This window comes from Rhizoctonia solani, chromosome 16 (genome assembly GCF_016906535.1).
Source record: "Rhizoctonia solani chromosome 16, complete sequence".
In the NCBI taxonomy this organism is placed as follows: domain Eukaryota; kingdom Fungi; phylum Basidiomycota; class Agaricomycetes; order Cantharellales; family Ceratobasidiaceae; genus Rhizoctonia; species Rhizoctonia solani.
This window is the reverse complement of record NC_057385.1, coordinates 624,541-645,039: the sequence shown is the minus strand read 5'-3', so window position 1 is coordinate 645,039 and position 20,499 is coordinate 624,541. Positions and strand designations below refer to the sequence as shown.

Sequence of the window (20,499 nt, the reverse complement as noted above, 5' to 3'; positions counted from 1 at the left end):
TAATATTTCTCCTGTTTGTAGTATTTATTATTCAAGATTCTATCTTGTGGCTACACACAGAAATATTCAGGGTCCCCCCTGTTGCATAGGCAAGTGCTCCAGTGCTTAATCAGCCCTTATGTCGTACACCACTGTAAGGTGGGTACACGCTGGTGAAGGCGGGCGCTTGTGGCCGTACTACTACACTAGCTGATGTAATCTAACTAACTAGGCTAACTACTTATCTAACTAAGTCGCTTACGGCAACAACTAACTTTCTACTGATAATGCGAGGGGGCCTGAGGCCTGGAGGTGTGGTGAGTGAGATAAGGGGATGGTGCGTTAGCAGAACTACTGGGGGCCGGCTACTTAGCTGGCTGATGCCTCCTCAATGGATATGAGACAAGGTAAAATTGACTTGGGGTCTCCAAGCAATTTTCCTGCTGTATATATAGACAAAGCACACTATCTACATGGTCTGTGCGCGTGAGAGAAAGAAGTACAGAGGACAATTGAGAAGCGTGCTGCAGGCTGCGCAGAAGCGTGGATTTCTCCTAAGCGCCCTTGGCACGGCATCTCGGCGCGGCATCTCGGCATAATAAGCGCCAAGATCACGTGATCAAAAATCATAAGATATCAAGTTTGTAAAAAATACTAAAAATAATAGAAAATTTGGGCAATTCTGATGGTATAGTTAAGGAGGTTATAACATTGCCCCCCCCTTAAAGGCTCTTGGCGGAGTCACGAGCCTTTTTCAGTCGCGACTTGTTGAAGCGTTGGATCTCCTCTTGACTATGTTCTAGGAGTTCCTTGGGTTCCCAGGAGTTATCTTCTGGACCGTAACCTTTCCATTTTATCAGGTAGAACCATTTTCCCCGTTGACGTTTTGAGTTGATGATCTGTTCAACTTCATACTCCTCCTCCCCTTCTATTGTTTCAGGGGGAGGTCGTTCCGGAAATGGTTGACTTGGTGACTCGTGGCTCTTTGATAGCAACCCCACATAGAAGACGTCATGGATTTTCAGAGTTTCTGGGAGTTCTAGGCGGTAGGCGTGGCTGGAGATTTTCTCAAGGATTTTGAAGGGACCAAGACGTTTGGGGTCCAACTTGTTTGAATTGGTCCTGAGTTCTACGTTCTTTCCATCCAGCCAGACTTTCTCTCCTATCGAGTACTCCGGTATTGTTCCTTGGTCCCTGGTCATCCGTTCTTTGCTTAGTCTGAGGGCTGACTCGGCTTCCTTCCATTCCCGGGCTAGTGTGTCTGCTACATTGTCTGCCTCTGGTACGTTGGCTGGGACGTTGGAAGGGTTCATCACTGGGTTTTGTCCGTAGACCAGTTCAAAGGGTGTTTTTCCTGTTGCTGCGTGTTTGGCATTATTGTACGCATATTCTGCCAATGGTAACCAAGCTGCCCAATCAGAATGATTGGCTGCTACGTAGGAGCGTAGGTAAAATTCGATGAACTGGTTGACTCTTTCCGTTTGCCCATCTGACTCTGGGTGATAAGCCAAGGAGAATGCTGGTTTCACTCCAAGTCGCTGGTAAAGTGCCCTTAGAAATTTCCCCGTGAAGGTGGTTCCTCTATCCGAGACTGTTTTGACAGGTAACCCATGGAGTTTCCAGACGTGGGTAATGAATAGATCCGCCAGACCCCTTGCTGTGACCTTCTTGGAAGTGGGGATGAAGTGGCCAAATTTGGAAAAGGAGTCTATTACCACTAGTATAGCGTCGTGACCTTGGGACTTGGGAAGCCCTGTAATGAAGTCATAAGAGATGGTGTGGAACGGAAAAGGGGGACTTCTAGGGGTTTAAGGGCAACGACAGGAGCATGAGCGCGTCGGTTGGCTTGGCAAATTGGGCAACATTCTACCCATTCCTTGGCTGATGATTTCATCCCTGGCCACCAGTAGTTACGACTTAGGAGTTCAAGGGTTCTCTGTTGACCCGGGTGACCCGCTAGTGGGGAGTCATGGAATTCCCTGAGTAACCGTTCCTTTAGGGTCTCTGAGTCCGGGACCACAAGTTTCCCTCGATACCATAGTAAATCTTCCTCCCAGTTGTAGTCTCTGTAAGCCTTCCGAATGGAGGGAGGAGCGTTATCCACGTCTTCAGTTAGGAATTGGATGATAGGCTCAATGGATGGATCTTCCCTTAGCTTGGAGCGTATTTCCGTGACAATTTCCAGCTCCTCTTCTGATGTATTGGCAAAGACCTCTGCGGGGAGCATTACCTCCGGTTCTGGTGATGTATCAACGTAATCCGATCGTCTGGACAGGGCGTCTGGTTTCCCTGATTGCTTTCCCGGGCGATAGTGGATCTCAAAGTTGAAATCGCTCAGGAATATGCGCCATCGGGCATGCCTTCTGTTAAATGTCCGTGCCTGCATCCAATATTCCAGATTCCTATGATCCGTGAAGACCTGTACCGGTTTGTCCGTTGCTTCCAAGAATATCCTCCATTCCTCTAGCGCTTTGATGATAGCCAGGAGCTCCTTATCATGGGTGTTGTAATTGGCTTCTGCTCCTGAGAAGGACTTGGACATATAGGCAATGGGATGCAGCCGGTTATCTGGACCTCTTTGACTCAGGATGGCACCCATAGCTACTCCTGAAGCGTCTGTTTCCAGGTAATAGGGAAGCTCGGGATTGGAGTGGATCAGAACCGGGGATTGGGTGACCAATGCCTTTAATTCCTTGAACGCAGTTTCCTCTGAATTCCCCCATGACCAAGGGGATTCCTTTTTTGTGAGATTATGGAGGGGGCGTGCTACCGAACTGAAGTTGGGGATAAAGCGGCGGAGGTAATTTACGAACCCTAGGAATGCCTGTACCTGCTTGACTGTTTTGGGCTGGGGCCACGACGTGACCGCCTCGATCTTCTTCTGGTCCATGGAAAAGCCTGTGGGGGAAATGACTATGCCCAAGTAATCCACCGTGGTGACGTGGAAGTGACACTTGGAGAGTTTACAGAACAGCTGGTTCTTCATTAACCAAGACAGAACTTCCCTGACGTGGTTAGGGTGGTCCTTAGGGTTTTCTGAGAAAATCAGGATATCGTCCAAGTAAATGACCACTGTGACGTCAATGAGATCCCGGAATAGGTTGTTCATAAAATGTTGGAAGGCGGCCGGGGCATTAGTGAGACCGAATGGCATAACCAGATATTCAAATAGCCCATATTTGGTCCTGAAAGCCGTCTTCCATTCATCTCCTTCCTTGATCCTGACATTATTATATCCCCAGCGTAAGTCCAATTTCGTGAAAATCTTTGCGTGTCTAAGCTTGGCCATCAAGTCGTCTTGCCTAGGGAGTGGGTAGACGTTCTTGTGCGTGGCGTCATTCAGCTTCCTGTAGTCAACCACTAGTCGGAGGGACCCATCAGCCTTTTTCACAAACATGACCGGGGCGCCTGCCGAGGAGGTACTAGGGCGGATTTTGCCCGTTGCTAGTTCCTCATCAATATGCTGTTTTAGCGCTTTTGACTCCGCGTCAGTCATGCCGTATATGGGGCCAGGAGACAGTTTGGCATCTGGGACAAGGTCAATAGAGATGTCATATTCCCTATGTGGAGGGAGAACCTTGAATTCTTCTTCGCCGAAAACCTTAGCAAACTCATGATACTGAGGGGGGAGGTCTGCTAAAGGGTCTGAGTCTGCTTCTTCCTCGGAGGCAATTTGAACCTGTTCAGGGAATGTGACTAGTCCCTGTTGCCAATCGATGAGAGGAGCTTCTGCCGTTAACCATGTCATGCCTAGGATTGCCGGGGTGTTGCCAATGGGGCAAACAAGAAATGGGATGGAGTGGGTATGGCCATTGGCCGAGGCGGTGAGGTGGACCTGGTGCCATATGCAACCAGTCTGAGAGATAGTACCATCTAACATTCTCACAACTTGTGGATTTTCGAGTTGGGTTTTTGGGATTCTATATTTTTCCACAATCGAAGGGGAGATGAAGTTCGATGTGGCTCCTGAATCAATGAGAGTCTTGAGGGGTTCTGCCGGGAAATTTTGGACGTATAGGTTGATGAATAACAAGGGTTTTTTATTCGAATCCAGAGCAAAAGATACAAATTCAAAACTATCTATATTGTCCATTTTTTTGGTTGGGGGCTTGGCAGCAGTCCTCGACTTTATTCTTTTCCCGACTCATCCTCAGCTACCTTGGCTGCCTCCTTGATGGTTGCCTTCCAACCATTGGGGCATTGCTTGATGCCATGCCCTTTTTGACCGCACTTGACGCATAGGCCAGACGCGCGGCGACGGTCCCTTTCTTCCGGGGTGACGTAGTTGGGGTCTTCTGATAGGCGGACCCTGGTGGTGGTAGTGGAAGTGGTGGCCGTAATGGCCGGGGACTTGGCAGGAACCTTCTTTGGCCGGTTCTCCTCGTTTTCCCGACAAGTATTGTCTATTTTGACCAAGGCGGCAAATATGGCCTCAAGGTCATTGTCTGGGATATTGTCCTTGGTGGACAGGAGTTCTTTGACCTTCCAGTGAAGGCCGCGCGTAAACTGAGCAATGTATGCTTCAGTGTTCCAATCGAGTTCCGCCATGAGGTTGCGGAATTCGGTGACGTACTCAGACGTAGTTGTGGTCTGAGTTAGCGCGGCTATCTTCCTGGCGGCCGCCCTCTTGGCGTCAGGGTCCGCGAATGCTTCTTTGAATTTGGCCGTTAAGGCCGGAATGGTAGTGGGGGGATTTCCCTTGCCCTTGATAATGGTCCCAATAATGGGAAGAGCCCAGTCGGCAGCTTTATCTGTCATGTGATATAGGATCCACACAACCATTTGTTCTTCTTCATCGAATTGGTCTCGATGAAGTGCGACCCACAGCAGCATTCGGTCTAGCCACTGGGTTGCCTTTCGCCCCCTGGAGTCTCCCTTGTATGGGTCTGGGAGCTCCATTTTGGGTCGCTTTACGCCGGACCCTGCATCAAAGGGGGTAAGGGAGCTGAGGCTCCGTTTAGGCGTGTTGCAAGGCTCTTTTTTGGGAGCTCGTCTGGGTTCTTCTTCCTCCTCTGAGTCAAAGCCCGTCCCTCTTGATGGGCAAAAGGGGGCCTTGAGTCCAGGCCTAACCGTTCCTGGAGTGTGCGCTTCTCCCCCTGTATGTGGGGGGGGTGATAGGCCCAGTCGATGGGCCAGGCTTGGCTTGGGCTCCGCCCTGATCCTTGTCTCCAACAAGGTCGTTGGTTTCCTTGCATATGGCTTTGAGCTTGGAGAGCTGTTGGCCTTGAGTGTGGATTTGGGCCTGCAAGGACCCAACTTGGCTGGTGAGGGTTTGGATAGCCTTGAGGAGAGAGGCAAGGGTCGGCTCCGGTTCCATTCCAGGCAGGTGTTGCGGAGGGGGTGATGGGCCGCGAGAGGGTGGTTGGGAGCGGGTTGCCACGGAACGTTGACTGGAATGGCTGGTAGGGCGGGAGTAGGGATGAGGGACGCCAGAGCGTGTGGATGGAATAATGGAAACGGCGTGGGGAGGGTAGGTGCCTGGTACAGGACTTATGAGCGGTTTTTACGCAGTATGTAAACGCTAAACCCTTGCGTCAAATACCTAGCGTTGGACAATCCCTACAACAAATCAACAGATCTGGCAATCGTGATATGAGCGGGTTTTTTGCAAGCGGGTACTTCAGCTGACTAGGGTCGCTAACTGCAGAGTTCCGGCGAAACTTGTGGTATGCGGACGATAGGACTTGTTAGCCTTATAGCAATTCGGTACTACGTGGGGGTGGGGGACTTTTGATTATTATGTCCCACAAGGTAGCCCCGATCACGGTTATTTCCCTTGTGCTAGTACTAGAAGTCTTCTCGTTTGTCAATCAAGCCTACACAAGTCGATTTTACAATGTCGTACACCACTGTAAGGTGGGTACACGCTGGTGAAGGCGGGCGCTTGTGGCCGTACTACTACACTAGCTGATGTAATCTAACTAACTAGGCTAACTACTTATCTAACTAAGTCGCTTACAGCAACAACTAACTTTCTACTGATAACGCGAGGGGGCCTGAGGCCTGGAGGTGTGGTGAGTGAGATAAGGGGATGGTGCGTTAGCAGAACTACTGGGGGCCGGCTACTTAGCTGGCTGATGCCTCCTCAATGGATATGAGACAAGGTAAAATCGACTTGGGGTCTCCAAGCAATTTTCCTGCTGTATATATAGACAAAGCACACTATCTACATGGTCTGTGCGCGTGAGAGAAAGAAGTACAGAGGACAATTGAGAAGCGTGCTGCGGGCTGCGCAGAAGCGTGGATTTCTCCTAAGCGCCCTTGGCACGGCATCTCGGCGCGGCATCTTGGCATAATAAGCGCCGAGATCACGTGATCGAAAATCATAAGATATCAAGTTTGTAAAAAATACTAAAAATAATAGAAAATTTGGGCGATTCTGATGGTATAGTTAAGGAGGTTATAACACCTTAAGCGCTGACGCACTAAATGCGCCTTTTCTCCATCACCCGGGCATCCCACACTGCCGAATCGCTTGCGCTTAGGTGCGCATGTTTGTGCGCTCCAGAACGCTGGGTCAAACACCCAAAACGGACAACATTTGGCAGAGTTATGCCCCATTTACTGTAAGTACCCAATGCAGTGGTATCCTACCTTTGGGACTGTTTACTCCAAGGATGAAACACTTAGCCTTGGGACATCTAAGGACCCACACAGGTAAATACTGCCTTGGGGCAAACATTGCCTTGGGGCAAATATTAGGATTTGTTGTTTGTTTACTATGTACCAAAGTATTGGCTCCCTCAAGTGTTTCAGTTGCCACATGTACCTCCTGTACCCCCTCTTGGTATCAATCATGTATATACTTGTTTGTGCGCCTTCTCAGGGTATAAAAGGACCCTGTGAAGACGCTTCTAATGCATCCTGTCAGAGCCAACAACTACCAAGAGGTAATCCTAACAAGCTATTGCCTAATATAGGACTTATCAGCAAGTAGGGCCTAACAATGCTCAAGGCAAAGCCAGGAAAGGGTAGGACAAGACCTATATAAAGTAAAGTGCACTAATGCTGTTAAGACAGCAGGGCAAGGAACCTTTGACAGGGACTGGTATGCTCTCAGGCAATACTCTTAAGTGTATGTCTTAGGGTAGGTAGGTGTGGAAGGGGATAAGAGGTTGAGTTCTGAGGCTTAAGGCTCTCAGAACCCTCCTTATATTCAACAGAGAAGGGGAAGAGTAATTACATGTACAAACATCACAACAAAGATAAGGTCACATGACCAGAGATAAGAAAACAAGATCACATGACTAAAGGTCATGTGATGAGATTACATAATAAGCGCTCAGCGCCTAAATAGCATAAAGATGCATATATCCATAAATCTTCAAGAAAATAGCGCATATATTCACTATTTCTTTGACTTAGTGGATTCTAAGGTGGTCATGCCTCTAGGGCATGACACATCCTACTTTTATCCCACTTTTATCCTACTTTTACTCTTATATATTGACATATACACACAAGCCTTTAACAGCTTATCTGCGCATTTACTTTAGTGATTGACTCACTGTAAATAGCATAGGAGGTTATTTGGTGCACTAAGACCATAGGCCAGTCCCAACAGACACAGGGTAACCTATTAGTGTACTTACTGCAACCCTGTGCCCCTTGACTGTCACAGTTGTTGAGTTCAACATTGAGTATAGTGCAACAATACTGTAAGGATTGTTGTGATTGAGTGATAGTGTTTCAATCCACCATACCCCTTATATTGTAGATAGCTTTATCTGCAATATCTCATAAATCCTAGATATATTTTAGGTAAACCCCATAAGTCTTAAGTCTTACTTGAGCATATATAAGTCCTATTAGACTAACTAAGTAATTACTGGGCTGTATGGCCCTTGTACACTGAGTGGATGTGACAAGAGGTAATTGACCTGGGTGTTACCATGGTTGGTTGGCCTCCTTATATATTCTACAGATGAACTAATTACAAATACATTATATGCAATACCTAATCCAATAAGAACCCCAATCCGCAGTCAGCCTTACTCATGCATACGTGTCACTGACGTGTCATGATGTTGTCATAGGTGGAGGTGGCTACATATGCTGATTAAGCGTGGAGGGGATGTGGCTTGGCGCTTAGCGTATGAGATAAGCGCCAAAGTCACATGATTGAAAATGTTGTCCATTTAACTTTGTTTAAATTCGAGAAAATGGGAATAAATTCCCTGGTACCAATTGTATCTACAACAGTAACCCTCTTACTTAAGGTACTATCCCAGAGACCTTAAGTATACATACTCTTAGTCACTTAGGCTTAAGTAACATTAGTCTAAGGTACTATACATAACCAACCACCTGCACTTGATAGTTGCTAGACTATTTGTTAGGAGTTGTTATTCCTGATAACCTAGCCTATATTGTGCATATATTCTGTGCATATATTCTGATTCTTAATACTAGTTCTTAGTTATTCCCACATACATTTTGTATATAGTAATTCTTTCTTACTCCTGTACTTACACAACTCTTAACAGCCCCCTCACCACCATAGTTAGTCCAGTAGCCACTGCCTTAAGCAGTTAGTAGTAGATAGCCTAGTTAGATTAGTCATCCAGAAGTTACATTGTACTAGATACGGCCTTAAGCGCCCACCCTTACTAGTGTGTACCCACCTTACAGTGGTGTACAACACCAAGGTAATGACAATCCATAAAACACTTGATTATTGTGGTTCCAAAGTAAAGACAGTTATCAGAAGATCCCCCTGGACCTTATAAGGTCAACAGGGTTTGTACATGAGTAAGCGGAATAAACCAAACAAGAGTATATAGTTAGAAATCAGATACAAACAATAAAGAAGGCAAAGGTGGGCCAAGGTGGTAAGTTGGGTGAGCATAGCCAACTTGATTATGTAAGGGATTTGCATATAGTAGAGTAAATATACAAATATCTGGCATTCCTTACACGTGGATCTATGACCCTTTGACTAAGTGTTTGCGCAATGATCATGTGGAACTGAGCCACCAAACCCTGAAGTTCCCCCGGTCATCCCACGTCCCTCTGAGCACATTTGCCACCAGACCAATTGCTATGACTGACATCAACACACGTATAAACAAGGAGATAGATGCGCATTGACGACAGGACCCGACCGTTTTTGCTTCAAGGGATTCTCTGCGACCCAACGAGTACCTCCTACTACTAAGTATCATCTGTTCTGTCAATCCATCGTTGCCATTATTGAGTGTGGAAAGCTGCTATACCTTCTATTCAAAGTCTATTGAATTTCCTGAGCTACTTCTGCTCGCATACGGGTTGGGATCATTCACGGAATTGGCTCGCCACCATATGTTCCTCTTTCCATCCCAATTCTTGCCTCATCTCTATCTTTTATTTTAGCATCTCTTTGTGCTTTTGCAGCCTCAGTGACAGATGGCAATGCACATATAGCTGGGGGGTCCCAGCCGCTTGTAAAGTCTCTTAGCAACCAAAGTTAGTCAAGCCAAAACCTTTACGTTGGTAGTCTTCTAACACGCATTGCACAGGCCTCCTAGCGGCTTTCCAGGAGCCCTATGTTGGCACTGTGCACAAGTATTTTGTTGAAGCCTTGGACTCATATCCAAATCTCCCAAACCAGAAAAAGCTTTATATGAGATCCATATCTGTTGTGCAATCTTCCGGAATGGGAAAGTCGCGTATGATAGACGAGGCAGCCAACCTTGTTTTCACTATTCCGGCAAATATTTGCAAAGCACTCCCCAAGGGAATAACAAGTAGGAGTAGTCCTGTTGCCGCTGGAGATTGCCGCTGAGATATATCACTGACCACAGCTTATCCTCCTCCGGATGTGCGGTTTTGTGCATACTTTGAGTATCACCACAGCAAAAGTGACCAGCTCCTCCAAGCAGAATATGCGATATTACTCAAGCACGTGTTTGCTGCTGCGACTGCCAGGGTACCTACTGTGGCTGGGGATTGGAAAGGAAGCAAACTGGCAACTTCATGGGCAAATTACCTCAAGGATGGACAAACCGATGAGGGAGTTGGGGGAAACCGCAAAGCGTTCTACGAGGCAGCAGTGACTGCTGCTGAAAAGGTCAGTCAGTTTAGACCACGGTCTATTTGTTTTTATTCTCCAAAAAACCTGCACAGGAAAGGAAGCTAGTTTGTGAAGATGACGACGTGTTGAAAATTCCTGGGTTGCTGAAGATGCTATTTCGGGAGATGAATGCCAGTGCCGAGCAGATGATCCATACACTGGGACCAAGCTCCTCCGCTGACAAAACCCAATGCGTGTTTTACTTTGACGAAGCACATTCCCTTACCGAACCTCCGAAAATCGTCAGCGAAGTACGCACACACAGTCCCTATCATAACCTGGGAACAGTCTTGTCGCAGCTTGTTGACCTGCCAATCTTCTTTGTTTTCTTGTCGGCTGGCAGTCGCCTGCAGAAATTTGCACCCTCGGCCAGCGACCACCCTTCACTTCGTTTTTCGAAGGGTGAATATCTTATCCCTCCATTTACCGAGCTTCCGTTCGATGTCTTTACCGGCCGAGTTCTCAAGAAGATGAAAGGCTCCAACGAGCCCCGTTCGCTTCGTAACGCATGTACAATTGAAGTGATGTCAAGCATGGGTCGTCCGCTGTATGTTACCCCGATGAGTCATTCCGGTAACCTCGAGTAGCTCATGCTCTTTCCCTTAGGTGGTTCGTGCATCATCAACTGTTGGAAGACCAAAAAAAGACACAACAGGGGCGATCGGCGGACGCTGTTGTATCCATGGCCTACGAGAAACTAACCAGTGGAGGAGTCCCTTCGCCAATCTCCCATGCCGAACTTGCTGCCCTTAGCGTTCGGATTGGAATAGCCTTCGATTATATGAGCCCTGCCGCTCGCGAAACCGAGTCGCAGCAAGTCGAGCGCCACATGCGTGTCGTGTATGCTATCCCTGAGCACCGGGAATACATGCGAACTGGAACATCATCAGAGCCTGTGCTGGCTGAGGCGGCTTCAAAGTACCTTCATGATATCTCCGGGGATGGTGGGATAGCTATTGTAGCCCCCCGAATCCTGGCAGACAACTGTCAAAAGGGGTTTCTTGCGAGAGGGGAGCGAGGAGAGCTTTGCGGCCGGCTTCTGATGACAGTTGCACACGATATTGCTTTGACAAGAGCCTCTTATACAATCGACCCACCGCTGGAGGATCCCGAACCAATGTTTCATCGGCCTGTGCCTGTTCTGGCCTTTCTCCGTTCACTGTTCGCGAGCGAACACCACGACACTATCCTGAAGGCAACGCCAGTGTCCGACGAAGAGGAAGGACAATCCTTAGAGGTCGCGTTCAAGGATGCGTTTGTTTGTTTCTCCCATTTCGCTCTTGCCGAGGACTCCGATATGCTGTCGTCCAAAGCGCTGAGGACAGCCCTGTTCCGTGGGATGGCGATGCAAGCTAAGGACAACCAGTCATCAATCGACGCGGTGATTCCGATACATATGGGGTCTATTGATCAGGCTATCACGACGGAGACCACTTCTGCAATCAACCTTCAGTTCAAGAACCGGAAGCATTCTCTCGACTGCCCTGTCGACCGCACAATCACAGTTGCTGATGCGGAGAAACCAGTGATATCGATTGTGTTCGAGTTCGGAGAGACGGACAGTACGCTTCCACGCATACAGGTTCGCCACGAACATCATCGCAGGACCCGAAGTAATATAACTCACCCCGACGATAAACACTACTCGTTTGTTACTCGCGGCTTTGGTCCAGAAACCTATGAGTCGATTCCTGCTGAAGCCACGCATTATTATCGGACCATATTGGCTACGGGTGGTCTGAAGGATGATTTCCCTCGAGCCAAGAGCGCGTGTTCGTGGAGGCTACTGAGGGAATTGAAGCCCACTTTCGAGGGTACAGACTGTTGCGGTAAATGGGACAGCTGAACCTGACCAGTCGTATTGGAATAGAAAGTTGTATTTGATAATCGTTTTATATTAGTTATAAGTAACTATTGTTCTTAAGTGAGCAAATGAAATACAATGCAATGGGGTATCGAAACGAATGCCTTGCAGTATGAAGTATAGTCATTTAGATACAACAAACATACGCGCGGGTGGGTGTAGGCGGACCCTTGAAGAACGAGGGCGAGGCTCATCGTAGAATGGTTGCTATCACTAGACTAAGGACCAATAATATTCGAGACGAAGCGATTATGCATGCGCGCAGCCATAAGGTTTGAGTCGGGATTCCAGGGAACAAGGGCGTAACGCAATGAAGACAATAATTAATCCATATCATTATAATTAATACCCGCGATCCAGTAATGGAGTCATTTTCCAAGAAGAGTGGAGTCATAGGTGGGTCACTCGCGGGAGTTGACATGCGTTTGGCGCCCACCGCGGGAGATAGCCAAACAATAGACCCTGCGATCATTCCGGAAGCGGTCATCGCGGATCCTACAGTAGGTTGTTTCAAAGATGCGAGTACCTACACATCCGTAAGAACTACCGCGTTCTGACTGTCCAATACGCGCGATGATACGATGCAGGTTGGTATTTACGTATGGCTCATACAATCATCCAGATCAAGCCGCTGGTCCGGCCTGGGATGCCTGGGTTCGGATACAAATACCCGAGGGAATCCATTGATTAGGTTAGAATGCACATGTACAATGACTTGGCAGTGAAGAAGCCACGAATACTTGCAATAATTGTCATCGCCCGCGATGAATTTCAACGCCCTTGTTGCCGCGGCTGCTTTAAACCGGCAAGCAGGTATATAGGATCTCATGGAGCAATTAGTCTGGTCTGTTCCTTGCCCCTTGGATCATGTCTCGTTACAACTCTGGGATCGCGTCCGACCCAGCGACGGCCGTACCCTCGCGAGCGCCGTCCGAGACCATCGATATGCAGGACACTGAAAAACATCAACACCAGAACACCGGCATCAACGTTCACAACGCTGAAAAACAGTTCAACGACCTCGCCCGTCGCTTGACTCGCCAGAGCACACACCATGACGAAAAAGGCGCCTCAGACCCTGACATCGAGAATCAGCAGTCCTTCGACCTGCTCGAGTACCTGCGCTCCACCTCAGGCAAGCAGAACCAGGCAGGTTTTGCTCACAAGCACGTCGGAGTCACCTTCCACGACCTGCGCGTAATCGGTGTCGGAGGTGTCAAGATTTGTAAGTCCCATTCATCGCTTTCAGTCCCACATTCCGTTCTCATCACTTGTCTCAGACGTGCGAACCTTTCCTGACGCCGTAAAGGAGTTCCTGCTCTCACCTCTCTATATCGCTGCATCGCTACTAGGCAAGAAGCCGAGTGCGCCAAAGACGATCTTGCACTCGTTCAATGGTACTGTCCGACCCGGCGAGATGGTTCTTGTCCTGGGACGTCCTGGGTCCGGATGCTCTTCGTTCCTCAAGACAATCGCGAACCAACGCGGTAGCTTCCTTGAGGTCACAGGTGATGTGCGGTACGCTGGGATTGGGGCTCAGGAGTTCGGCAAGCAGTTTGCTGGAGAGACTGTATACAATATGGAGGGCAAGTGGGATTGTGCTGCTGAGCAAGGTCACGGCTAACTAGGATGGATGTAGATGACATTCACTACCCGATCTTGACGGTTGCACAGACGCTTCAGTTTGCACTGAGCCTCAAGTCTCCCGGGCGGCGTCTTCCTGAACAGACTCGGGCTCAGCTCAACGATGAGGTTCTGGACATGCTTCTATCTATGCTCAATATCACCCACACCCGTGATACAGTTGTTGGTAACGAATTCATGCGCGGAGTCTCAGGAGGGGAGCGGAAGCGAGTGTCTATTGCCGAGATGATGGTCAGTTGCTTCTATCTATGTGCTATCTACATCCTGACACCTGACATTTATCCAGGCAACTCGCGCATGCGTCCTGTCCTGGGACAACTCCACTCGCGGTCTCGACGCCTCCACTGCTCTCGACTATGCCAAGTCTCTTCGCATCATGACCGACATCTTCAAGCTCACCACCTTCGTCTCCCTCTACCAAGCCGGCGAGGGCATCTACGACCAGTTCGACAAGGTGCTGCTGATCGACGAAGGTCGTCAGGTGTACTTTGGACCTGCCAAGGAGGCACGGGACTATATGCTGTCGCTTGGGTTCCGCAACTTGCCTCGTCAGACGACTGCGGACTACCTTACCGGCTGCACTGACCCAAACGAGCGTGCATTTGCCGAGGGTCGGTCTGAGGTAGATGTGCCATCGACTCCGGACCAGCTTGCTGAAGCGTTCGAGCGAAGCAAGTACTGGTCGCAGATGGTTGCGGAGCGCGAAGCGGTAGAGGAGGAATGGCGACGGGAAGAGAACGAGGCGTCTGGTGCGCGAGGGCAGTTCCTGCAGGCGACGAAGGAGGAGAAGCGGAAGCATGTGTCTCGGAAGGACCCGCACGTTGTTACGTTCTTGAGCATGGTGAAGACGCTTGTGTGGCGTCAGTGGCTGATGCAGATCCAAGACACGGTGAGTTGAATTGAAGTACCGTTCGCAACGTTTTCTTAAAGTTTCTCTCTTCCTTCAGTTCTCCATTTTCACTAGTTTTGCCACGGCTATTATCATTTCGATTCTTTCCGGTACTGTCTATCTAAACTTACCTCTCACCTCTGCTGGCGCTTTCACCCGCGGAGGAGTCATTTTTCTTGCACTCTTGTTCAACGCCCTCAATGCGTTCAGCGAACTGGTTCGTGGTCTAGCATTTTATTGGTGTAACTATTTGATAAACTTCCGAATAGCCTGCCATGATGACTGGTCGACCGATCCTCTACAAACAATTGTCCTACCGCTTTTACCGAGCAAGCGCGCTATCCGTAGCACAGACCATCACTGATATTCCCCTCACTGCTATCCGAATCTTGATCTTCTCTATTATCATATATTTCATGTGTGGTCTTCAACGAAGCGCGGGCGCATTCTTTACGTTTTATCTATTCATGTAAGCTTTCAATGCCTCACCCCGACTTTTATACATTACTGATAACCCCACGTAGCTATATCACGTTCTTAGCTATGGCCGCTTTCTTCCGCCTAGTAAGTAGATAGTAGGGGTTTACGTATTTAAGTTGCTTACCACCCATGCATGTAGATTGGTATTATCTGTCAAGGCTATGACATGGCTGCCCGTTTGGCGGCATCTATTGTTACTCTAATGGTCGTTTATTCTGGTTATATGATCCCTGTTTATGCTATGAAGCGATGGCTGTGAGTTGTTTTGTTTTCTAGGGGATCTCACCGGGCTGACGTTATACATTCTTGGCCAGGTTCTGGATCTGGTATTTGTAAGTAATGAATTGTTTCATCTATCGAACCTTCATGAACACCTCTTAGGAACCCTGTGAATTATGGCTTTGCTGCAATGATGGAAAACGAGTTTTACCGTATTGACATGAACTGCGACGGGTTCGTGGATTGATTTCCCCTTCAAGAATCTCGCTCACCATCGATTACAGCAATTATATTATCCCGCATAATGTCGGAGATATTACCAAGTATCCTACCACACTCGGTCCCAACCAAGTTTGTACTCTCCTCGGGGCTTCTCCGGGACAAAGCCAGGTGTCTGGTGCGTATATGTATTGATCGGCCGTATATATCAGTGCAACTAAGCTTTCAATAGGTGACGCATACATTGCGGCCGGTTTTGAATACCAGAAGGCTCACATCTGGCGTAACTTGGGGATCGTTCTGCTCTACTGGTTTGGCTTTATTGTTTTGCAGATTCTGGCTATGGAGAAATTCCAGTAGGTTTTGAGGTACCGTTCTTGACACTCGTGAAACTGATAGATCTGTAAAGGCATGGTGCCAATGCTGTAGCGATAACTATTTATGCCAAGGAGACCAAAGAAACCAAGGAGCTGAACATGCGCTTGAAGGAACGCAAAGCCTCGGCTCGCAAAGGGCAGGACGACCAGAATGTCGTCGTAACCAAATCAACCAAGGCTTTCACCTGGGAGAATCTTGACTACACTGTCCCTGTTCCCGGCGGCACCCGCCAGCTCCTCAACAAGGTCTTCGGCTACGTCAAGCCCGGTACTCTCACCGCTCTCATGGGTGCATCTGGAGCCGGCAAGACCACCCTGCTCGACGTCCTGGCCGGTCGCAAGACCATCGGTGTCATCCACGGTGACGTCCTCATCGGCGGCGAGCGCACTGGTATCGCCTTCCAGCGTGGCACCGCATACTGCGAGCAGCTCGACGTCCACGAGTCCACTGCCACCGTCCGCGAGGCTCTCCGCTTCTCCGCATATCTCCGCCAGCCATACGACGTCTCGAAGGAAGAAAAGGACACATACGTAGAGGAGGTCATTGCTCTGCTCGAGATGGAGGACATTGCCGATGCCATGATCGGCCAGCCTGGTGTCGGACTCGGTGTCGAAGCTCGCAAGCGTGTGACGATCGGTGTGGAGCTGGCAGCCAAGCCTCAGTTGCTGCTGTTCCTGGACGAGCCGACGTCGGGCCTTGACGGGCAGTCTGCGTACAACATTGTGCGGTTCCTGAAGAAGCTAGCTGCTGGTGGACAGGCGATCCTGTGCACGATCCATCAGCCTAACGCACTTCTGTTTGAGCAATTCGACAACCTGCTTCTGCTGCAGCGTGGGGGTGAATGCGTGTACTTTGGACCTATCGGCAAGGACAGTCAGCATCTGGTGAAGTACCTGGACGAGCGTGGGGCGCACTGCCCTGCGATGCGAATCCTGCGGAGTTCATGCTGGAAGCCATCGGTGCTGGGTCTCGGGAACGGATTGGGCCGACTGACTGGGCGGAGCTATGGCGGCAGAGCGAGAACTTTGCTCGTGTGAAGGAAGAGATTGCAGAGATCAAGGAGGATGCAGCACGGCAAGTGGCAGTAGTGGATCCGAATGCGAACAAGAAGTACGCGACGCCGTTCATGTACCAGCTGAGGGTGGTATCAGAGCGCACTCTTACTGCTTTCTGGCGTCAGCCTGATTACGGCTTTACTCGCTTATTCACCCACGGCGTTATCGCTCTGATTACTAGCTTGACATTCCTGCAACTCGGCAACTCGACCCAAGAACTACAATATCGCGTGTTCTCGATTTTCATTGCAACTATCATGCCGGCTATCATTATCTCCCAAGTCGAACCGATGTTTATCATCGCGCGTATGATCTTCATTCGTGAATCCTCGTCTCGGATGTATTCCGAATTTGCATTTGCTCTGGCCAGCTTATGGCTGAAATGCCCTACTCGTGAGTTTGCCTAGCCATACAAATGTGGTTTTTACTCAAAGTTTATCCAGGCTACTCTGTGCAGTTGTTTACTTCCTACTGTTCTATTACCCTACTGGGTTCCAGTACGCTTCGGATCGCGCAGGGTATCAATTCTTGATGTTCTTGGTGACAGAGGTAGGAGTTATTGAGTCGTTATGTCGGAGTAGTATTGATCTTCTATCCAGGTCTTCGCCGTGACTCTAGGGCAAATGATCGCTGCTTTGACCCCGACGGTCTTCATCGCGGGTCTGCTTAATCCGTTCATCCTAGTGACAGTAAGTCTTAACACTCCAGATCGGTAATACATTGCTTACGCCCTTTATAGTTCTCATTATTTTGCGGTGTCATGATTCCCAAGGACTCGATTCCCAAGTTTTGGCGTGTCTGGCTCTACCAACTCGACCCGTTCACGCGTTTGATTTCGGGTATGGTTTCTACCGAGTTGCATGGTCTCAAGATTACTTGCTCCCCTCTCGAGTTTGCTGTCTTCCAGCCTCCTCAGGGACAGACATGCCTTCAGTGGGCTGGAGACTTTGTCAATGCCAGTGTGGGCTACTTGGATAACCCTGGTTCCACCTCTGATTGTAAGTAGGCAGTTATATCCCTTCGAGGTGATACTGATATGTTCTCGTCAGGCCGCTATTGCCCATACGAGTATGGCGATGACTTTTACAGTGGGCTTGGAATTTCGTTCGATACTCGTTGGCGAGACTTTGGAATCCTTATTGCGTTTACGGTGTTCAACACGATCGTGACACTAATCGCATCGAGGGTATTCAAGTTCTCAAAGCGATAGAGGTCTCACATTCTGTTTATTGTGTTTGGTCTTTGTACTTTATAGAATCACGTAGAAGTTAGATGGAAATCCGTTTGAAAGGAACCATTCACTTCCAATATCAGACCCAAACTATCAGCGACCACCACAAGATCGTTACTGAGAGTGTTGTAAAACAGTTATTTTATCGAGTATAGGAAATCCTAACTAATGCGAAAACAAACTCCTCCATAAAGCCTCTGAGAATGGCCAATGCTAGATATTCTAGCTCCTCGGCCATAGTGGCTCGCATTTGGAAGGCCCAGGCAATTGTTCCCGTGGCTATTCTCATGGATCCCTTTGTTTGTCTGAGTTTGGCTTCCCACCACATAAGACCGCCCATTCTCTTTGTCTGCTCCAGCGTACTTTCTTTTCCTCTTGCCCCCGTTCTAGCACCGGAGTCTCTTGCTTTCTTCCATCTTTATTTTTTGCATCCCACTGCTCCTGTCAGTTTATCACGCGCGACGATATAACATGGGTAGATGGTATACACCGTTCGCATATACCAGCGGCTTTGTCTTAAGTGACGACGAGGTGTTCGACCTCGCCAAGGACCTGGGCTTCGACTTTGTCCCGTCCCCCTCCGCACATAAACTCGACGTAGCAATTTGCCTCCACAATGCTTCGCGCAGCATCAGCTTATACATGGCAAGCAAAGACGAACATCTTAAGCCATATAACCTTCAGGGAGTTTTACTTGGTCAGCCTTCACCAGATTGCTGGAATCCTCCCGGTTGCTTCATTATACCGACTATACGTAACTACAAAAAGAACGACACCGATCCTGAAACAGATGAGAACACGCAGAAAGTCAAAGCAGCAATATTGGGTGTAGGTGTACCCGAGAAGTATCTCTGCCACTTTAAGACTTATCCAAACGAGAAACACCCCACCACCCTTGTTGGCATACTTCCACCTCCTGTTTCACGCTCGCCTACGGGTCCTGACTCTGGAATACGCCTCAAGGTACCACCTTTTGAGAATACGTTCAAGGCGCAGGTCCATAGCAGGGACAGCGGCGAAGATGACGAAGACATAGACGATAACGTGGAAGAATTAGCTGCAAGGATAGAGAAGCTCAAGCAACGGATGCAGGTTGCACTTGAAAAACAGAAAAAGCGAGAAAATACGTTCCCCCAAGTCACCGTTTCGAACAACCAGCCTCGGGATCCAAGTCCCCCCTTGGAAAACCCTGAGCTCTCAGTGGGCACGCCGGCACAATCGAGCGAGGACGATGGCGAAGACGATGATATACAATGGCTAGGTACATTGTCCCATAATATTGGAGGTCCCGAACATCCCGAGCCCCTGGTGGGCGCGCCGGTCCAGTCGAGCGAGGACGATAGTGAAGAAGATGATATACAATGGCTAGGTACATCGTCCGATAATAGCGAAGGTCCCGAACATCCTGATCCTCCTAATACATCGGCCACTCATACAATCCTTGAGGAGCCAGTAATACTTCCCAGGAAGCGCAGACTATCTGAGATATATAGTGAGTAACGCAACTTTATAAATATCGTTTACTAATATGTACTGGTTACAAGGCGGCCCAGAATCGAGTGCGAGAGGAGCACTGCGTAATGTTAAGCGGAAGCTACTAGAAGACACCGATGAAGAGACAAGGTAAGGAGCCTTATTCAAATATTAAACTGCGAAGTCAATATCGGTGTCTATAGGACCGCATATACGAAGGAGTACCGCTAAATAGGGCACCCGACCAGCAAGTCACTTACCCGACAGTATCGCCCCAACCAATCGGCGTTCATTCACCCCGTAGCCTTTGAACATGCCTATTTTTATTTTATCGAAATAATCCATAAGTCATCAAGCAAACATGTATTGTACTGCGAAGCCTCTAAATGTTCCATATTCCTGTACCTTATATTGCGAGCCATTACATCCCACAACAGCCCATTTACAACATAACTCTCTCTTTCAAAATGGGGGGTACATAAGTGCGTAATAGTTGTTTGAACTTGAAAAAGGAGTTCAGCAAGTATAATTGGCAAGTAGAATCCTATAAGAGGTAAAAACAAAGGGAAGGAAGGGATAGATAAAATAGACTTGTGAGGCCCCTACGCACTCGAAGGTCTTTCTTTCTTTGTACTTTCCTATCTGATTCTGGTGCATTGTTTATCTCAGTACTTGGATCTCACTTAGGTCACCAGCCTTTGGGGTTCTCGAAGTATATTTCGACTCCGATTCTTTGTTTGTTTTACTCTTCAAAACGCACAATGGGCGATTCAAAGCTCGTATGAGAAGCAGTGGTCTCGGAAAGCACTATGACCATATGCATATTGATTCAGAAAATTGACTGGAATTGGAAACTGCGAATCATCAACAATAGCTTGATATTCTGAGCAAGGCACGTTCTACAAACGCAGATGTAGCCGGGCGCATATAACCACATATTCTACTCCAATATTGACAGCTCCATGTAAAGATCCTGGCGAGATCTACAAGGTGATAAACTATGTCATTCAGTTAGTC

General features: G+C 48.5%; 5 protein-coding genes across 5 annotated transcripts; 3 read left to right on the top strand and 2 right to left on the bottom strand.

Moving 5' to 3' along the window:
- Window positions 1-701: 701 nt before the first annotated feature.
- Window positions 702-4,072, bottom strand: RhiXN_01412 (Retrotransposable element Tf2 protein; the record flags this gene model as incomplete). Its single annotated transcript, XM_043321231.1, has 3 exons — window positions 702-1,732; window positions 1,894-3,814; window positions 3,866-4,072. 3 exons carry the CDS (start codon window positions 4,070-4,072, stop codon window positions 702-704), a joined length of 3,159 nt encoding a protein of 1,052 aa, XP_043187054.1.
- Window positions 4,073-4,107: 35 nt separating this feature from the next.
- Window positions 4,108-5,296, bottom strand: RhiXN_01411 (Retrotransposon-derived protein PEG10; the record flags this gene model as incomplete). The annotated part of the gene is made up of 2 exons (XM_043321230.1): window positions 4,108-4,991; window positions 5,050-5,296. The coding sequence occupies 2 exons, from the start codon at window positions 5,294-5,296 to the stop codon at window positions 4,108-4,110; spliced, it is 1,131 nt and encodes a 376-aa protein (XP_043187053.1).
- A 1,688-nt stretch (window positions 5,297-6,984) lies between these two features.
- RhiXN_01410 (phosphorylase b kinase regulatory subunit beta) lies at window positions 6,985-11,876 on the top strand (the record flags this gene model as incomplete). Its single annotated transcript, XM_043321229.1, has 6 exons — window positions 6,985-7,054; window positions 9,331-9,423; window positions 9,477-9,704; window positions 9,762-10,027; window positions 10,084-10,577; window positions 10,637-11,876. 6 exons carry the CDS (start codon window positions 6,985-6,987, stop codon window positions 11,874-11,876), a joined length of 2,391 nt encoding a protein of 796 aa, XP_043187052.1.
- An 885-nt stretch (window positions 11,877-12,761) lies between these two features.
- Window positions 12,762-17,988, top strand: RhiXN_01409 (ABC transporter G family member 11; the record flags this gene model as incomplete). Its single annotated transcript, XM_043321228.1, has 18 exons — window positions 12,762-13,119; window positions 13,175-13,492; window positions 13,534-13,769; window positions 13,825-14,427; window positions 14,486-14,644; window positions 14,697-14,896; window positions 14,952-14,991; window positions 15,047-15,162; window positions 15,222-15,239; window positions 15,289-15,360; window positions 15,411-15,523; window positions 15,578-15,701; window positions 15,755-16,607; window positions 16,664-17,171; window positions 17,236-17,327; window positions 17,378-17,467; window positions 17,518-17,776; window positions 17,828-17,988. 18 exons carry the CDS (start codon window positions 12,762-12,764, stop codon window positions 17,986-17,988), a joined length of 4,320 nt encoding a protein of 1,439 aa, XP_043187051.1.
- A 492-nt stretch (window positions 17,989-18,480) lies between these two features.
- RhiXN_01408 (ABC transporter) lies at window positions 18,481-19,713 on the top strand (the record flags this gene model as incomplete). Its single annotated transcript, XM_043321227.1, has 3 exons — window positions 18,481-19,501; window positions 19,554-19,632; window positions 19,686-19,713. The coding sequence occupies 3 exons, from the start codon at window positions 18,481-18,483 to the stop codon at window positions 19,711-19,713; spliced, it is 1,128 nt and encodes a 375-aa protein (XP_043187050.1).
- Window positions 19,714-20,499: the final 786 nt, after the last annotated feature.